This window comes from Petromyzon marinus, chromosome 1, assembly GCF_048934315.1.
Source record: "Petromyzon marinus isolate PM22_M1 ecotype Great Lakes invasive population chromosome 1, UKy_Petmar_22M1.pri1.0, whole genome shotgun sequence".
Lineage (NCBI taxonomy): Eukaryota > Metazoa > Chordata > Hyperoartia > Petromyzontiformes > Petromyzontidae > Petromyzon > Petromyzon marinus.
The window spans coordinates 27,311,900-27,330,684 of NC_133667.1; the positions used below are offsets into that span (position 1 = coordinate 27,311,900).

Consider the following 18,785-nt stretch of genomic DNA (forward strand, 5'->3'; position numbering starts at 1 on the left):
CATGCACATTTATCACACGTGTACGAATGCATAAGTGTACTCTTGCATATGGAATCCCATGTGCACGTGTGTTTGTGTGTGCATAATTGCAATTTGCCACGAGTGCATCTCGCGAATGTACAAAATGTAGCCCCCACGGTCCCGTTACCTTGAGGCTTGTCATCGGAAAATATATTGCAAGGTTCTCCCAATTTTCACCAAGGCAGTAGATACGCTTGTTCCACATTAACCATTTCTTGTGCTGTCCCTGAGGTATATAATACGTGCCTTATTTGCTTGCGGTTGTGTATATGACTGAATCTCGTGTTTGTATATGTTGGTCCATGTGTAATGGTTTTTTTTGCCTATGAACTATGAAAATTAGAAGTGTGCTTGAAGTCGTGTACAAACACAAATCTAAAAAAACTATTTCATCATTAACACTGTTATAACAATGTATATTGTGTTTTTTCGGTTATAATGGAGTGTTAATCGCAGAGGTGGTGAGTTGATTTAAATCTGCATTTTTGTTGATGTCTTTGGTGTATCTTGCAAAATATGAATCTCAGTGCAATATGGTAATTAACAAAAATAAAATATTGTAGTATACCACACAGGAGAAAATCTCTTGGGTGATAATGTCTAATAGTCGGTGTGGGTGTATTTTAGGATCATATTAAGTGTGAGGACTATATTGACATATCTGATTTCGTTCTATGTACCTGAATGTAATGTTTCAGATCTTTTTTTTTTACAAATCGAAGTGCATAGTGTGGTTTATTTTTTGTGTTGTAGGTTATGGATTGAGACTGGGCAGCCACATCTATGTGAAGGACATTGGCAACGATGGACTGGCAGCCCGGGATGGCAACATTCAAGAGGGTGACATTGTACTGAAGGTGGGCCGAGAACACCTCAATTCACAACATTTTGTTTTTCTTTTGTATCTTTTGTTATTTACTGGAATTTAAAAGAATGTTTAAGTCGGTAAGTAAAATTTACTCTCTCGGGCCATTGTGTTCTTCCAACAACAATCTTCTGACTTATGAATCACCAGTGATACAGTAAAACCATGGATTGCGAGCATAATTCGTTCCAGAAACGTGTTTGTAATCCAAAGCACTCGTATATCAAAGCACTCGTATATCAGTTGTGATCACGTGATGCTCGGCAGACAAAGTGTATACGTACTCGTATTGCAAGACCTCGCTCGTTTATTAAATTAATATTTATTAAAAAAATTTGCTCGTCTTGCAAAACACTCGCAGACCAAGTTACTCGCAATCCAAGGTTTTACTGTATATTTTATCCACCCTGGAGGTGTGATCGCCAGTCGATGCCTATTGGTGTTTGAACTCGCATTTTTCTGTTTGAGAATATAGAAATTAAGGTAGTGTATATATATAAAAAAAAGTTTTTTTTAAAATTTCTAGAACATAATTGTATCATTGTCTTGAAAAAATTGCATTATGAAGAGTTATTATGAATAAAATCTGGAATTGCAGTGTGAATGAACTAGACATAGTTAAATCCACATAACCTTTAGCAGCGCAAGATCAGCACAAGCCGCCTTGTCTCATTTTATTTAATCTCTGCGTTGTGTATGTGTGCTAGAGGGCAAAGGGCTTCATCTGACACTTGATGAAACTTGTCTTCGTTGACAGATAAACGGCACTGTGACTGAGAACATGTCGTTGGCGGATGCCCGGAAGCTGATTGAAAAGTCCAAGGGGAAGCTGAAACTGGTGGTACAGCGCGATGAGAGGAAGACGCTCACCAACATGCCGGAGTTGGATGACAGCCCGCCTTCATCAGACGGCTCTGACCACAGTGGTAATTGAGCCTTTGTCTTTCATCAGCCCGTAAAAAAATAATTGTCCTTTATTTTCTGAAGAAGTCTCAACTGTTACGGAATATCTGTCCAGGTGGAAACGCGGTTAAAGCGCTTGACCCGTTGTCCGATGATTTGCGAGTTCAAATCTCTTTTGGCAGTCTGGATCCAGCCTGTCTTGCCTCTTGGATGAATAACATGATTATCACTCTGTGGGAAGTCAACAGTGGTCGTCCTATGGAGAGCGGCTGACCCCCCCCCCCCCCCACCATGGCAATAAGAAATTTCCACCACCGACTGGGGGCTGCCAAGGTAGATGAGCACGACCTCGTTGCTCGTTTGATCTGGAAGACACGGACTGTTTTGAGTCTCAGCTGAGTTCTCAAGACACTTACAAGATGGTTTTGCTTGGGATGTTTTGCTGATTCCTTTTTGGTCATTTTTTTGCATGTGGTTTGAAGCAGTTTATTTGAGAAAAATGGTATATGTCAAAGTAACTGGCTCTCAATAGTCTTAACCAATGACTGATTACTAATCGATTATATAATTACATTACCCCCCCCTCCGCCTCTAATCACTGCACCTGATGAGTTAAGTGATGACGTCACTCTTCTGCTCTATATAAAACCGGGAGCAAGCGAGGGCTTTACCATTCTGGCGAATTGCCCGATGATGCTGGAAGTATTTACCAGCGAAACGTCGTACTCAAACTGTAAATGTGGATTAACTCTTCAACACACCGGTGGGCTGAAGTAGTGAATTATTTGTCTTTTGTCAACGTGACACTTTTCTTTGCTGATTGGCCGTGTCGGGTGGTGGAGTACTCAAACTGTAAATGTGGATTAACTCTTCAACACACCGGTGGGCTGAAGTAGTGAATTATTTGTCTTTTGTCAACGTGGCACTTTTCTTTGCTGATTGGCCGTGTCGGGTGGTGGAGGGTTACGACACATTTATAAATAAACGCGATCTAACCCAAAAACCTTTATTATGAATAATATTGGTCGCGAAAGCCTACGTGTTAAATTGTTATCTACAGATTGTCTGTGTCTCACTTGCCAGGTTAAAATGGTGTAGCCATATATTTTGTCTTTTTAAAATAAAGTGGTGGAGAAATGGCAATTGTAATATATGGGTGATGCACTATTTTCTATTTTTGCATGCATTAGATAAGTAGACAAGAGGCTGAACTATGTTGTAGGTCAAGAGTGACTGCTCTAATTCATATGAACTCCCTGTGTGTTGCCCTGCTCGTGCTGATAAAGAATGCTCTGACTAAGCTTACGGCCTGTTATATTATCAGCTGGGGCAAAAAAGGCACGAGCAAGTGCATTTGGAATATTTCCAGGAAAATTGAGTTCCCTAAACTGTAGGTCATATAATTGTTTTAACTGGAAACAAAACACTGAATGTTATAATGGATAACGGTTATATACGCATATCACCTTGCCTTGTCATTCATTTTTGTTAACTATGTTTTTGAAATTAAATTTTCTATCGTACTTGTTGTGTCAGAGCAGTTTTTTTACTTGGTTAAATAAGCAATATATACATGGAATGCTAAGTTATGTGGTGTGCAAGTGGATTTTATACTTTAGATCATAGCACATTTCCTACTCGGATAAGAATCATTTGGAGCAGGGGTCATTGTCTCAGCTTTACTCAGGGGCCTCTTAAATGAATCTCAGACTTTAATATCAGCAGACTTGGCCTTAGGCTATGAACTAGCATCTATCAAATTAGTGACCTCAGGTGTTTAAGTTTCTCATGACAGTGCATGGATGCATTGCAAACTTTAAGATATCGAATCAATGTTTAATGCCTGGCTTTGATTCACGACTGACCTAACCTTCACACCTCTGAACTTTTAAGCCTACAGTTACTATGAGTATATTACCAAGCAAACATTTGATTTGCTACTAATCACTGAAACTCACTTTCATCTTGTAAATAGTTGAAAAGCAAATGCTTCATCCTAGATGCAGGAATTCAATTATTCATCCAAAATATATTTCACCAATTGTTAGGTATAGTAGCGTCTATTTCCTGTATTAGAATTAATGAAGCCTGCAGTGTTTGTTTTGTAGTAAAATGCTGATGAGGTGAAATGCATATTGAACATTTTTTTCATCCAACCTGGGGGCTATCGGCAAAACACATTTAAGAGCGCATTTACATTCGAGTCATTTTAACTGCCTCGTAACTGTCAACTGAATATTTATTGAGGTTCGCCCCCAGCTTCGATGAGTGGAAAAGCCTGCACGCAAAAACATTTCCACCGAACTGACCATGGATCTTACTGCTCTCTGTAGACATCTCGGACATCCGCTCCCTCAAGTCGGACCGCTCGGACCGTTCGGACCGCTCCAATGGTGACAATGCTCGCTCCGGCCCACGGCCGCGCTCCCCACGCGACGACCGGGGCTCCGGGCAGTCGGACCGCGGCTCCGCCAGCCAGCCCACCAGCTCCGTCGGGCAAGTGCTTGTTCCAGACTCTCACCTGTCCAACCGAGCACTTGGACGGAGTGCTCTCGCCAAATAATATTTCGTCGCTCGGCAGCATTTTATTAATAAGCGTGACGGCTGATGATACCCAGAAAGTTTAAACCTGTTAATTGGTTTTCTGCTTTAACAAACGCTGCTGGATCATATTGCTGTGGACTAAATAAGACGTTTCATTCATATTTTTAGACGGAGCAGAGTTCAAGTTATATATTATTTTACCCATAATGCTCCACAGCACATCATGAGTTATATATCAATAGGTGCAGTTATAGGTACAGTCGTGCCTTAAACTTGTTCACGCCACTGCATATGGAAGGTCCCCCACCTGAGGGAACTCAAGATAGCCCTTCTAGATTTAAAGCTTTCGTGACTGCAAGGATCCATACTCTTTGGTTCTATTCGGTAAAGTCACGTAAAAAACAACAAAAAATAAAAAATTCACGACGTTTCGGCCACAACACAAGTGGCCTTCATCAGGTGAAGGGACCAGACTGTCTAGAGGACAGCGCTGGAGTGAACACAGCCAAGCTCAGACCGCGACCTTTAAGCTGTGTGAGAGGAAGCAGAGCGCCTTGATAAAGGAATTATAAAAAATTAGCATTTAATTGGCAGACTTGGCATGATGAACGATGTACAGGGGGGGAGCATATGCAGACCGGCGAGGGGGGGGGGAGTTTACATATTGATGGTGTGAAAAGGGAATTTAAGCAGCTGCGAAAGTTTGGGATACCACTACTTGAAAAAATATACTGTACCATTGAAAATTAGTTTAATGTTTGGTTTGATTCAGAACATCTTTCCAATGGTTGCTTAATTTGAAACCATCCTCTCGGTTGAAATTGTGTCAAGATAGCCCCTCAATTATGGAGGCCATCTTAGAGTTACAGTAAAAAATACCTGTAATTTGTCATAATATTCCACATTGGCCAGGTGTCTTGCAAGAGGTGGGGGTACTAACACTTTACCCCACCACACATGCCCTGCCAATTGACTAAATGTGGTGCACCCATTTTTTTGTTGGGTGGTCAGACGAGAGGGTTTTAGAAACCTGCCCATTTGTTTCTCGTGCCGGATTGCAAGTCGAGTGTGCTCACCATTGCACCACGGCACAAATACTTTATTAATGGACAATTATGTTTTAGATACAGTGCATATTTATGTATGTGGTGCTGTGGTTAAATCCCTTGGACTTGCATTTGAAAAATGTTGAGCTGAAATCATCTTCAGAGGATAGAGGGCAGTAGGCGTTGCTTAAATACCATGTTGTGGGCATTCCAACTAGTCATTCTGTGGATATGTAGAATTTTCCACATGTGGTTTAAAGCTATGAATGGTGCCGTGTAGCTCGTTAGAGCAGGGAGACCATTTGACTATTTGACATTTTTGTATTTATTGTAGTTCCCTGTAAAGCTGTTGTTTTCTTGGTACTCATGAAGGAAATTTTTCCTTTTAAAAAATAATTTTCCGCAATTATGCACACGTAATTGCTTATCAAGTACTCTGTTGTCTTCTGGCAGTTAGGGTTCGGTGAATATTTATTCACCTGCCTCCAGCTCCACACAATGCATGGGGGGGTAGCATTGCTTGGCAAAGTCATAGGGAGAGACGATTTTGTAAGCCTTCCATGATGCTGCCAAGTTATGGCCAACTTGCATTGTCATGATTTGTTTTATGCTCACACAGATTATAAGATTATTATGATTGAAATTAAATAAATGATATTTTCATACTGCTGTCGATTTAACAAAAACATATTTTAGTTTGAAGTTGTGGTACACCGGTTAGTGCACTGCATGATGGATCGAGTTACCCAAGTTCGAGTCCAATCCACAGCTAACATCAGTGGCGAGTGATAACAAAACTGGTCCTGCTATCCTCCCTTCGCCAACCCACTGATCATATGGTAAAAAAACAATGACTGGCATGGGGTGACCTTCATCCATTGGGGGACTCAGAATAGCTGGAATAAAATTTCAGCTTTTCTGAAAGAGGAAATGATTGTACTGTCTAGTTGCCTGCCTTGGGCATGTTCATTGTATGCATACCATAGTTGTGGGCGATCTGACTCCCAATAACACCCGTGTTTGCATAGCCTTTTGAACAGTTATTATAAGGGACTGGCATACAGCACCCCAAATCTAATTCGAGGCTCAGTGACTGGCAAGTCCCTTCTCGTCTAGCCCACAGTACTCTTTTTTGAACGTCTCAATGCTTTGCCATGTCAGCTCTCATGCACTGCAGCTCCTATCTTCTAGCATGGTACCCAAGGGTAAATGAAATAGACCCTATGTTTTATAGTGGGGCCTTTTTTTGCCGTACAAATTTGAAACACTACTGTTGAGGTTTCTTACAGAGCATGAATGCTAGTGTAAAGTGCGGAAAAGCACGTTACGTTACCTTTTAAACTGGTTAGCGTATAATATGCAGTCACTTTAGGGTTGGTTCAGTAATGTTAAGTGTGTCTTGGGGGTTGGAGGGGATGGTGATGGGTAAAAAAATCTAATTTTTTTTTTATGTTGCAGCTGGTTCTTTATTAAGGTTTAGTTTACCCCAACGGCCATGTATATAAAAATAGTGGGCAGTGGGTGTGAGCGATCATCTTCAATGTGTGCTTCAGGGGTAAAGTGTCACAGTTCATTCATGTATCCCCTGGGTCAGATGTTTGCTTGCCTTGTGCCAGGCAAAAAAAAGTTATTGCATGTTGTGCACAATCGGGTCCCTTTTCAAGGTTGTGTATGCAAATGTGTATGTGAACACGTCGCCTTTTCATGTGCGTGGTTGATGGCCAAGTTGTGCTTGTGGGGTTACTGTGAAGGGTAATTCACCATCAGCCATGATTAATTCACTGCGAGATAAAGGCTGTCACCATTTCTCGCGGTCCTGTGACGTTACAATTCACGTAGTACCTGCACACGAGCTGATCTCAATGCTGCATCTCTTTTGGTGGACAACCTCTTGGATGTGTTCCCTCCGGCTGGAATTTTGACGTTAGTCTCAATCGTCGGACATCATCCCCTCGAGCGACATGTCCTGCCAAAGCCCACATGGATTTCTTAACATTCAAAATGATGTTTCGAACTTACGTGTGTACTTCAATCCATGTGTTCCTCTTTCGGTGTCCCAGTGTAATTCCAAGCATGTAGCTCTCCATGCTTCTCTGCCCCGTTTTTCAGTTTCATTAAATTTTCTTTGGCAATGTCCTTGTTTGTGATCCAAGGTTAGTTATGCAATATTAAATCAGCCATTGCTGTACGAACCTGCATTTCTCGAAGAGCATAAACTATTGCTACGGTCTTAATACACTTTTATATAGATGACATGATTCATTAGGTAAGACTATACAGACAGTACAGTGGCATGGGCACTTTGATTTAAATTCAACGTTGCAAAAACATTTTTTTTGGTGGTCAGTTTTAGCTTCAGAACGTGTCTTGCACATTTTCCCTCGGCCTCCCTTGAGACATTTTCAATGGGAAGTTAAGGTTCTAATTAAGCAATTGATCCTATTGAAGGGGAATAATGTGATGCAGTCAATGTTTCCAACCAATAGCCTTTTTGAAGATTTCTTAGAAAAGGCTATTAGCCAAAACAAGTAGTGCCAGGTTTGACCGAATTGAACAAGCTTTGGATGGGAGGAAATGGAATAAGTTTGTTTAAGCAGAATTCAACTGAACAAATAACCTCTTGTTTAAATGTGTGTTCAAGTTGGCAGAGTTCGAATGCTGTTATTGAAAGACGTGTCATAGGAGCCTTTAGAAATAAAATAAGTGCAGCGTTTATGCATTTACGCTATTTTAAATGTCAATGTGGATGACTTTGCTTAATAGTCAATACTAGAGTTTAAGTTATTTTAAATTTCAAATAAGTTAAGTTACGTGATAGTTGTACTGCCACACGTATTACGTTCAAAAATGTCAAATTCAGTGTAAACCGGATTGAAGTGATGTAAATAATGTTTCAATTCTTGAAGAAAAGCTTCATTAGGTAACGGATTCTAAAAGGTGCCTGTGTAAATTCGCGCTACCAATGACATTAAATTATTTGCGACAATGGCTATCATTCTTTGTGCAGTTGATATTTCCTGGCTGCTGTGCTGGAGCGTTGTAATCTTTTAGAAAAAACAGGAATGTCGATACAGAGCCATAGTGCAGTACACACATTCCAGGTTTAGTTAACAGTCCATTCAGCAAAGTAAGTTTTTTGTTGTGTCGACTGGTCTGCCTTGTAATTACGAAACGCACCACACACCTTTTACATAACCTTGAAAATATTTGATGAGCACAGTAAGTAACATGTATACGTCTTGGTGGATGTGTCAATTTCCTTAGATGCATAGGTTCTCATTTGTATGTTTAGTGAATTGATTTATGCTAAAATATGCAGGTGTCCTAGAGCAGTCCTTTAGGGGATCATGGGGGGGGGGGGGGGGTTGCACCACAGACACAAAAATCACAGAACTGCAATGGTGGTGCATTCCATTGAATAGTAAGGACACTTGACCACAAGTAAAAAAAGGTGAAGGAAATACTGAATCACTGGGGTGATTCAGAGCAGCTGCCTATAAATCACTGTTCAGTTGTGGATTTTATTTCCCGAGTCTCTTGTACCATGGGAATGTTTCCCCCATATATAATTGCCATTCGTGTAGCAATGTGTTGTGCTGCTTATGACCGCTTGAGACAATGGGTTTAGACTATGGTGCGCCTTTTTTGTCTTCTGCTGACTGTTATGTCATCTCATCATCCCACGCACACATTCCTTACGAATGAACCAACATGGAATGCACTGCTGCACTGGTATTTCGATTTCGTCAGCATTCAGGGCTTATTGAAATAAAATACGGTTTGCTCTGGATTTACATTTTGATTTGTTTTGCATCGACTACAAAACACGATTGTGAGCAGCTAATTCAGGCATTATACTCTTCAAAGAATTTATATTTTTTCGTACAAACTGATTCAGAGGCTGAACCACAATTGTAATGTTTAAATTACAAGTGTCCTAGAACAGTCGTTTTGGGAATCGATTGAAAATATAAAAAGCACAATTAAAGATGTATTTAAACATTGTTTTGTTTTGATTACAAGTCTAAATTTTGCTTGCAAATAATACTTTGTTACTAAAATTGTGAAACTTTTTTTTTACAAACACAGGGTGAGAGACATTGTTTTCGCTCTCTAAAATTACAGATTTGCCTAAACACATAATTTGAATAGGGGGGTATATATGCACATGGCATTGAAGGGAGCACCATGTCAAGCGTGCGGCACTTTGTTCGGAAATCGAAGTAATCTGGGACGTGAACTGTTCACACACTTGCACGCACACTTTATTGAAGCTTGGTATTATTGGGAGTGGAATATTGGTCTGCGTTTGAAGTGCAAGGACAGGTGCTGCCTCCCCACCACTCCCCCCGTAGGCTGTGCCGTTTGCATACCTGTCAACCCATTATCAGTGCCTACCTTATTGCATACCAATTCAGGAATTATTAGTCACCCCGTGCCTTTATAAATTTCAACGTTCGTCCTATAAAGTCCCATCACAAAGGAGAAACACAAGACGAATTTTTGTTTGCCCGTATTGAAACGGCTGTACGCCATATGGACTTGACAACTCAATCTCCCTGTACAAGAATACTGGCGGGTAGACCACATGGGTTGACAGGTATGCATCTGGAATGCCATCCCCTTATTTACAACTGTCTTAAAGGCGCATCTCTTCAGCTTTTAATTTAACAGTCTCACTGGAACTGTGCGACGCGTTCTGACACCATACCAGACCTTATTGGTCACCCTGTGTCCTCATAAATCTCAACGTTCGTCCTACAATGTTCCATCACAAGGGAGAAATGTTTTGCCCTTATTGAAATGAAACAGTTGTACGCCGTATGGACCTGAACTCAATTTCCCTGTTTACAAGAATACGGGGTAAACCGTATGGGTTGACACGGTATGCGTTTGAAGTGCTGGTGCTGGAGCGGTGCCTCTTCCTTTTCCCTCCTGCGCGCCCCCCCCCCCCGAACCTCGACCAAGCAGCTCGAGGGGCGCGGATGTGGGGAGCAAGCTGTCGAAGATGGGTGGCGTTCCCACCCCCTTCAAGATGGACGATGGTGTCGTGCCAGCCCTCAAGCCGGTGGATGAAGCCAGGGCGACGCGTTCGGAGGAGAGCACAGAGAAGGCAGCGCCATCGTCTGGTGAGTTGTCGCCATTATTTTGTTTGAATGTCATTCGTGTTGGGCCAGGGGGACCCCCACCACCACCCCCTCCCGCCCCCCGCAGAACTTCAGCACTAAAAAGAGGATGGCGAATGTGCACTTTTTTTACCATCGCTCCCTCTCCTGCACGTCGCAAATGTTGCATGACGCCATCACACCTGTCAACCCCTTATCAGTGCTCTCCCTTATTACACACCAATTCAGACACCTTATTGGTCACCTCGTGCCCTTATAAATCTCAACGTTTATCCTACAAAGTCCCATCACAAGGGAGAAACACAAATAGACAATCACCATTACTACACTCACCACTACATACCTGTCAACCCCTTATCAGTGCCCTCCCTTATTACAGACCAATTCAGACCTTATTGGTCACCTCGTGCCCTTATAAATCTCAACGTTCATCCTACAAAGTCCCATCACAAGGGAGAAACACAAACAAATAGACAAACGTGTTTTGCCCGTATTGAAACGGCTGTACGCTATATGGACCTGAACTCAATTTCCCTGTACAAGAAGACGAGGTGTGTGACGTCATCACCCCTCCCCTTTCCTCACTACCTTTGTCCCATGATGTCATCCACCCCCCCTCCTCACAACATCACCCTAATCTTGCATGACGTCGGTGCTTCTCTCTCCGACACCCCAGTGTTTCTGAGATCATCAGCCCCTCCCGTGCACCTCAGCCCAATTAACCCCTCAACCTCACCAGTGTGGCTAACCCCACCCTCCCCAACTCGTTTTTCTTATTTTCCTGTGTGTCCCCCGGTGTGTTACACAGACGAAAATGCGTATTTTTACGTACAGATTTGCACTCCTTTTAAAACGGGTTTGTATCTCCCCGTGATCTCTGAGCATTTGATGGTGTTTATTTCCGTAATAGAATATTTAAGACAAACAGGAGGATTTATCCAAAAATCTGGCCATCGCCTGATGATGCTAGTTGTATTCGCTGGCGAAACGTTGTACTAAAATTATGAATGTTTTGTGGATTTTCTCTCCAACACATCGGTGTGCTGTACTCCGTAACGAATTGGCATGTTTTGTTTACGTGACAAACCTTACTAATTGGCTCTCGGGTGGTGGCGGGTTTAACAAAACTTTATAAATAACGCGATCTAATCGAAAAACCTCTTATGGATAATATTGGTCGTGAAAGCCTATGTGTTAAACAGGTGCTCATTTGTATTGGCATTGCAAAGCCCGTGTTAGGAATTTTGTATTTATGTTGTTGAAATCTGTCTCGCCCTTTGACTCCCACGGGTTGGATTCCCGCAAATGATTACTCGCTTCTTTTCAATCCCAGAAGGACGATGGGCGGAGTCCACGACCCCCTGATTGGGATTTTGACGTAAAAACCTGAGTGATGAGTGCTGTGCCCCATTTGCCATAATTTACACGAACAATGATACTCTGAATTGTTTTGCAGCCCATGTTGCAAGGGGTGTAATAAAAAAAAGAGTTTTGTTATGGGCGTGGGTAGGATTGGAGAGTGATTGCTTGGATGCCTTCAGTTAATTTGAGTTTTGCGGTTTTAGCACGCTTCCTATTAGGTCCCCCCCATCTACTTTGCACATACCGCACACATGCCATACAGACGAGTCATATAGTAGTGTTGTTATAAGGTCAAGATGGTGAAGTGATTCATTCTTTCTTTAATTCGTCAGTGCATGCTTTAAAGCATATCGCATGACTAAAGATGCACAACCAGTTCAGACTAAATAATGCCACACATGTTTTCTTGTGGTGTTTACCATTAAGCATTCAATTATTAACTTACACATTTAATCACTTAATATTCTACATGTTTATGATTGTCTTATTTGTTCAACTCCAAATAGAGTAATCTTTTCTTCCCGCAGATGTCAAGCCAGTTTTTTCCCAAGGAGGGCAGCCTGATGTGGATCTCCCACCTGGACTTACTGAATTGCCCAATGATGATGATCAGTTGTTCAGGTGCGGCTCAACTGCTGTTGCATCTTCATAGGCCATAAGTAATATATTGTCTGGAGGTCCTTCCCTCTGGAAGGTGTTACATTTTTCACACAGTCCTGTAATTTTAACAATTCTTAACTTAAACACATGCAGATTTCATCGCTCTCATTTCTATGGTGGACGTCTTCTTGGACAAGTTCTCTGTTTTGAACGGTTTACATGACATGTCGAGCTTGGACATGTTCTCTATTTTGAACAATCGACATGACATTTCTAGCTTCTTGGATATGTTATCTGTTTTGAGCAGTCAACATAACATCTCTAGTTTCTTGGACATGTTCTCTATTTTGAACGGGCAGCTTGACATCTAGCTTGGTTATGTTCTCTTAATTGTTTCTCTTTCCGTGGTCTTTAATTCCAAGCGTGCGTTTCTTCGTTGTATACTTTCCAGCTACTTCCAGCTACAGCACTGAAATAACTAAAATTAAAACTGGTAAAGATAACATTTTACAATTTTTTTTATTCCAGATAAAAGTAAATATAAATACATATGTAATCTTACACCTACCTTGTCATATATTGACAGTCTCTCCAAGGAGATGATAGTGGTAGATGACAAGTAACACTGCTTGTCCGTTTACAGTATTGCCACTCTGCCCAAAATAAATGTTTGGCTTGAAGAAAATAAATTAATATTTGGGTTATTTTTCAGCATTCATTTAAATATTTGTATTTAACTACTGTCTAAATAATGGGGACACAAAGAGGAAACTGAAGGTTAAAGAGGACAAAGATGATATTTAGATGTATTTTATCTTAATACGAGGAGCAAATTCAGATATTTGTACCAGGAACTTTACGTTAAATAATATAGAGGAAACCAACAAATTACGTAGAAACTATCCACATTAAGGTTTTGGGTTAGATTCCGTAAGTATAAATGTGTCGTTACCCTGCCACCAGCTGACACAGCGAGAATTGGCAAAATCGCCCGATGATCCTGGATGTAATTAACAGCGAAATGTCATACTTAAATTGTAAATGTTGTGGATTTACTCTCCAATTAGTAACTAATTGGCACGTTTACTTTACGTGACAAACCTTATTGGTTGGCTGAAAGCCTACGCGTCAAACAAACTACCAAGCACACGTAAAAATAAAACATAAAATTTAACTAGGCAGAAAGTGGCATCCCGAGTGGCCAAAGCAGGAGTGGAAGATGAGGTGCCATCCTCGCCGGTTGAGATGTGCGATCGACGACTCTGTTCTTTGACGCATGTCGTGTTGTTGTTGTTGTTGTGTGTAGCCCGGAGGTGAAGCTGGTGCAGTTTAAGAAGGGGGACAGCGTGGGGCTGCGTCTCGCTGGTGGGAACGACGTCGGGATATTTGTGGCGGGCGTGCAGGATGGCAGCCCCGCTGCCCAGCAGGGGCTCGACGAGGGAGACCAGATCCTCAGCGTGAGTTGCTCGCCGCTCTCCCTCCTTTTGTAAAAAAAAAAAACCCCTTGGGAAGATTAACCGTGACCTTGAAATTCTATAAAACGTGTGCATATGGGGAAAACATTAAACTGAACATTCCTTCACATGTTATTGCGGTAATCCATCATGCTCTCCGAGGGAACGGCCCCTGTAATATGATATAGAACTAATTCTAAGCTGACTTAAATTGGTCTCTCTCAACCAACACTAGGTGACACTTATTTATCTTCTGTCAAGCATTTTTGATATGTCAAATCAAACTGGTGTTTTTCTGCTCTGAGCTGGCATTATCCATGTAGAGTGACAGACCAGATTGAATGTGATGTTTAGTTTGTGCTGTTATTGATGCCTGGGCTGAGTCTACGTGTTGGCTAGATTTGAAAAAAGTTTTCAAGATAATAACAATGCACTTTATTTACCCAGAAAACTCATGGAGTCTCAGGAATTTTTTCAGGAGGGTCCTGCATTGAGATGATTGGCTATTTTCATCAGTGAGAGTTTGGCATGTTTTTAGGAAACTGGCCACCTGAGGAATACCCACAGATATGAAGTGGTAACACTCAAAGCTCAACAGATAGTTTAAATAATCCATTGCTGCACTGCTGTATTGCCATTTTCTTGGCCACCTAGCAGCTCAAACCGACAGTACCATGGTATTCCCATCAAAGTACTCGATCCTGCTATCTGGGCTCAACCCTGCTTAGCTTTATCCATCTGAAAAATCGGTTGCATTCAGAGTAAATTGGTCATAGGTCAGGATCTCTGTGACGCCACCTCGGTGCTGTGATCTTTGACCTTTGAATTGTTTATTATTTCAGGTGAATAATGTGGACTTTAGAAACATTGTGCGAGAGGAGGCAGTACTTTACCTCCTGGAGCTGCCCAAGGGGGAGGAGGTGCTGGTGCATGCCCAGAGGAAGAGAGATGGTGAGTGGGGAAAAATCGTCACACTCGATGGATCGCTTCTGCCATCACGATTGTTATATTACCTATCCGACCTGAATATATTTTAACGACTCTTTGGTTGGGCTTAAAACGCTGGAAGAGCAGATACTTCATTGTTCGTTCCTCTTTTATGATCTTTGATCAGCTCCATAATTTACAGCAGACATGCAAAAATTGATTTTTCTCTTCATCATTAGATCTCCTTTGCCAGTACTAAAATATAATAGGGTTTTTCTCCTCTTTTCTGGCAACAAAACTGAAACCTTTTTACAAGGAATCATGTGTGCATTAACCACAATACTTGTGGTAAAAATGCAAACAAAAAACATACTATGATAATATATGCATTGTCCTTAACTGATTGGTCCACACCAGAGACGGCTTTCTTTGTCTCCAAGAAGGTCTCATGATGTAGATGCTTACCCCGAGCCCTCATTACTTTCATAGTGCATTGTCTTTGAGCTGTACGCCTTTTGGCGTCCTCTGGTCTCGCACCAATTGAGACAAAGAAAGCCGTCTCTGGTGTGGACCAATCAGTTTCAAGGACGATGCATATATTATGAGTGTTTTTTGTTTGTATTATGACCACAAGTATTGTGGTTAATGCAGACATGATTCCTTGTAAAAAGGTTTCAGTTTTGTTGCCAGAAAAAAGGGGAAAAACCCTATTATTGATTTTTCTCTGTTTAATGAGGGCATCACCTTGGCTAATAATATATGATATTAGCACTTTCACCTTGCATTCTAGTGGTGTAGGCGTCGAAAGGCGGCAAGGTTTGGTGCCCGACTATACATAAAGTACCAGAAAAATAAATAAAGGCATAGTAGAAGGCTTTTTTTGGCCCCCAGTCCTCTAAGATTGTCAAGAAGACTTTTTTTTTATTGTGCCTGATTGTATTTATTTATTGTTGGGGATGAATGGCCTGTGTACACCGGCAGCCCACTGCGTTGCATGGTTCTCATGTGGCATTTCCATATTCTACCACGCTTCGTGCTTCCCCCTTTCCCCCCCCCCCGTCCCTCTTTGGTCGCAGTCTACCGCCGGGTCGTGGAATCGGACGTGGGCGACTCGTTCTACATCCGCACGCACTTTGATTACGAGAAGGAGAATCCCTACGGCCTGAGCTTCCTGCGCGGCGAGGTGTTCCGCGTTGTCGACACGCTCTACAACGGCAAGCTGGGCTCGTGGCTCGCCATCCGCATCGGCCGCAACAACCAAGAGGTGGAGCGCGGCATCATCCCCAACAAGAACAGGTAGTGCGCTGCTCTGGGCAGGGGGCGGAGTCGGTACTCGCACGGAGCCCTACCGCTTCGCTGTGTGTGTACTGTTGCCCATTTATGCTGTTGGGTGGACAGAGACAGGTGGGGTGGGAGAGTGGATTTAAGAAAATTGTCCCATAGTTTCAACTGGTGCCGAGAGATGTTAACTGAACTTGTGACCAACTTGATTGCAAGTCCATTGTGCTAACCATTACACCATGGTGGCATCTAAGTAAAAAACACATTGGTGCCCTGCTCAATTGAGCATGGGCCAACAGAACACTTTGTTTCCTTCTTAAAGCACTGCGAGCATTATGGACATTTCACATGCCTATGGTAACAGCAAATCTTTCCATTGGACAACTACTGTTGACTTCCCCCCCCAAAGGGGGGGGGGGGGTACTCCTTTGATTCATCTCAGAGTGATGAAAACCCAAGTGATCCCTAGACTGCGATTTGAACTCGCAACCTTTACATTGAAAGCTGTGTGGTATGCTGCTGCATCACTCCACCGTCAGTAATTTAAAGTGTGCCAACCAATTCCTTTTACTGTGTATACCGAAAAAAAGTCTCAAGTGAGTCTAAAGGCTGTTTATCAGATACTTGAGATACTTGCTTAGGTTATTTAAAATGCCTTTCGGTTTTTTTGCATGTTTGAGGGTTTGGAAACATAGCTGTGCATACCAGGAGAGATAAGACTCTAAGAATCCACTTGGATATCAACAATGTAGTTCTTGTACTGACTTCCAGAGGACCATAGAGGCTGGTGGGTGTTTCATGCACACAATAGCCTCAGTGTGATCTTCCAACACATGGATTAGAGAACATGCACAAGTTAGAAACATATACACTGCTAAGAAAAGTAGGGCTTGGGCAAAACGCTTTGCCAAAAGGGATGATGGCCAGTGTTTGAGACCAATAACAGAATGGGAGCGCAAAAGTAGGGAGACGTTTGAAGACATCCACCGTGGATATGGAACTGTGGAGACAGTTTGTTGCAGGTGATTTATGGATTGTCGTTTTGCATGACAGAACAAAGATGCTGAACAAACCCCACCTCGCAAAAGACTGGAATACAAGTGTGCCACCATGCCCTGTTATGTAATAGATTTAAATTCACGCTGGCAAAGAGGCAATGTATGTACTAAAAAAACTGGGTGCAATTTAACTGCAGAGAAATTGTGAAAATAGGCTGTGAAACTATGGGCTATAAAAACAGCGCCTGCCTGTCACTTCATTTGAGTGATTAGAGAGGACTGTCCAGAGTGGAGTAACCTCAAGCGGGTTTCACAGTTTTTACTTCATGTATTCAGTTTTAGCTGCACTGGTCAGTTTACATGAATATAATAAATGCAATCCTCTCGTTTATGCTGGAGTGCACTGCTCGCTCGGACATTAATCATCTGTGGAATGTGGCATTCTGTAATTGGCAATTGTGGTTGATAAATGTTGCCCGTTTCGCTTTGTGTGCACAAATTGTTTTTTAAAATGATTCTGGTAAATGCACAGTAAAATTAGATTAGAGCGATTTGTTATTTGTTTTGGTCATGTTCACTTCATATATATTGCTGTCTTTCAACGTATTTCACTTTTATATATAGTTTGGTCTCTTGGAGATGAATAAAAAAATGTTAATTGCATAATCGAAAAGTAAAAACACATTAAACTTATAAAATGAAAACACTAATAGATAAAATATTCACGCTCTTGGCAGTTTAAGGCTTTGTTTACTTTTGCTTTGAAGTTTGTAAATTGTTATACTGTACTGCAAACATCTCATGTAAATCATGTATTCTCGACTGCCATTGCCAATGTTTGCATAAATCAATACATGTATTGTTAACGTTAAAACTTCTTTTACAGGGCGGAACAGTTAGCGACTGTCCAGAACTTCGCCAAAGTTGGGACCAACGACCGAGCTGATTTCTGGCGATTCCGCGGCCTCCGCTCAGCCAAAAAGAACCTGCGCAAGAGCCGCGAGGATTTGTCTGCTCAGCCTGTGCCCACGAAGTTCCCTGCCTACGAGCGGGTTGTGCTTCGCGAGGGTAAGTGAGTGATGGCCTGCTCTGCAATCGCACAACCTTAACAGCTTAACATAACCCGGTGGGGTGAAGTGGCCGGGTGGATGGGTGGGTGGATGGGCGGGCGGGTGCCTTAGAGGTCAGAGCGTTGTGCTGGCACCTCTGAAAATCCTGCATTTAAATCCAGGCAAGCAGCACGTGATTAACCAGTTTTCTCAAGTGCAGCGAGTTGGATGTTCTCAGCCTGGTTATCAATAACTGCAAATAAACAAGTGCATTTGTTCTGCACTTAATTTAAATTGTCTAAATTCCTACTTTTGAGAATAAAAAATCTGTCATGCGATGAACGTTACCCTGTGTGAAGCGTGCCGGGTGGGAAAGGGGGCTACCTTCTATCCCGTGGACCAGTGGTCACCAGAAGGGTACCTTGAAAGTAGTTGCCATACCCGCTTCCATGGGGCATCCTTTAACACAGGCTTGCACTGCTCTGTGAGATGCACCATTATGAATAAAAGACAAACAAGCCACAACCCCATATCAAGAAAAAGTCTCTCTCGGCTCAAATGAGTGTTGGGTGGTGCTGGTCTGTCAGTGGTGGAAATTCAACATTAATG

The 18,785-nt window shown here is 42.1% G+C and overlaps 1 protein-coding gene across 5 annotated transcripts in view; it reads left to right on the top strand.

Annotated features, from left to right (window-relative positions):
- LOC116939131 (tight junction protein 1-like) overlaps positions 1-18,785 on the top strand; it is a 74,822-nt gene that overhangs the window by 29,227 nt on the left and 26,810 nt on the right. For all 5 annotated transcript variants that reach the window (XM_076066444.1, XM_076066440.1, XM_076066434.1 and 2 more), the window contains 9 exons: positions 775-878; positions 1,644-1,812; positions 4,123-4,285; positions 10,351-10,508; positions 12,395-12,488; positions 13,774-13,924; positions 14,764-14,872; positions 15,925-16,144; positions 18,014-18,195. In XM_076066444.1, the coding sequence (XP_075922559.1) occupies positions 775-878; positions 1,644-1,812; positions 4,123-4,285; positions 10,351-10,508; positions 12,395-12,488; positions 13,774-13,924; positions 14,764-14,872; positions 15,925-16,144; positions 18,014-18,195 (1,350 nt within the window). The remainder of the gene's footprint in view (positions 1-774; positions 879-1,643; positions 1,813-4,122; positions 4,286-10,350; positions 10,509-12,394; positions 12,489-13,773; positions 13,925-14,763; positions 14,873-15,924; positions 16,145-18,013; positions 18,196-18,785) is intronic.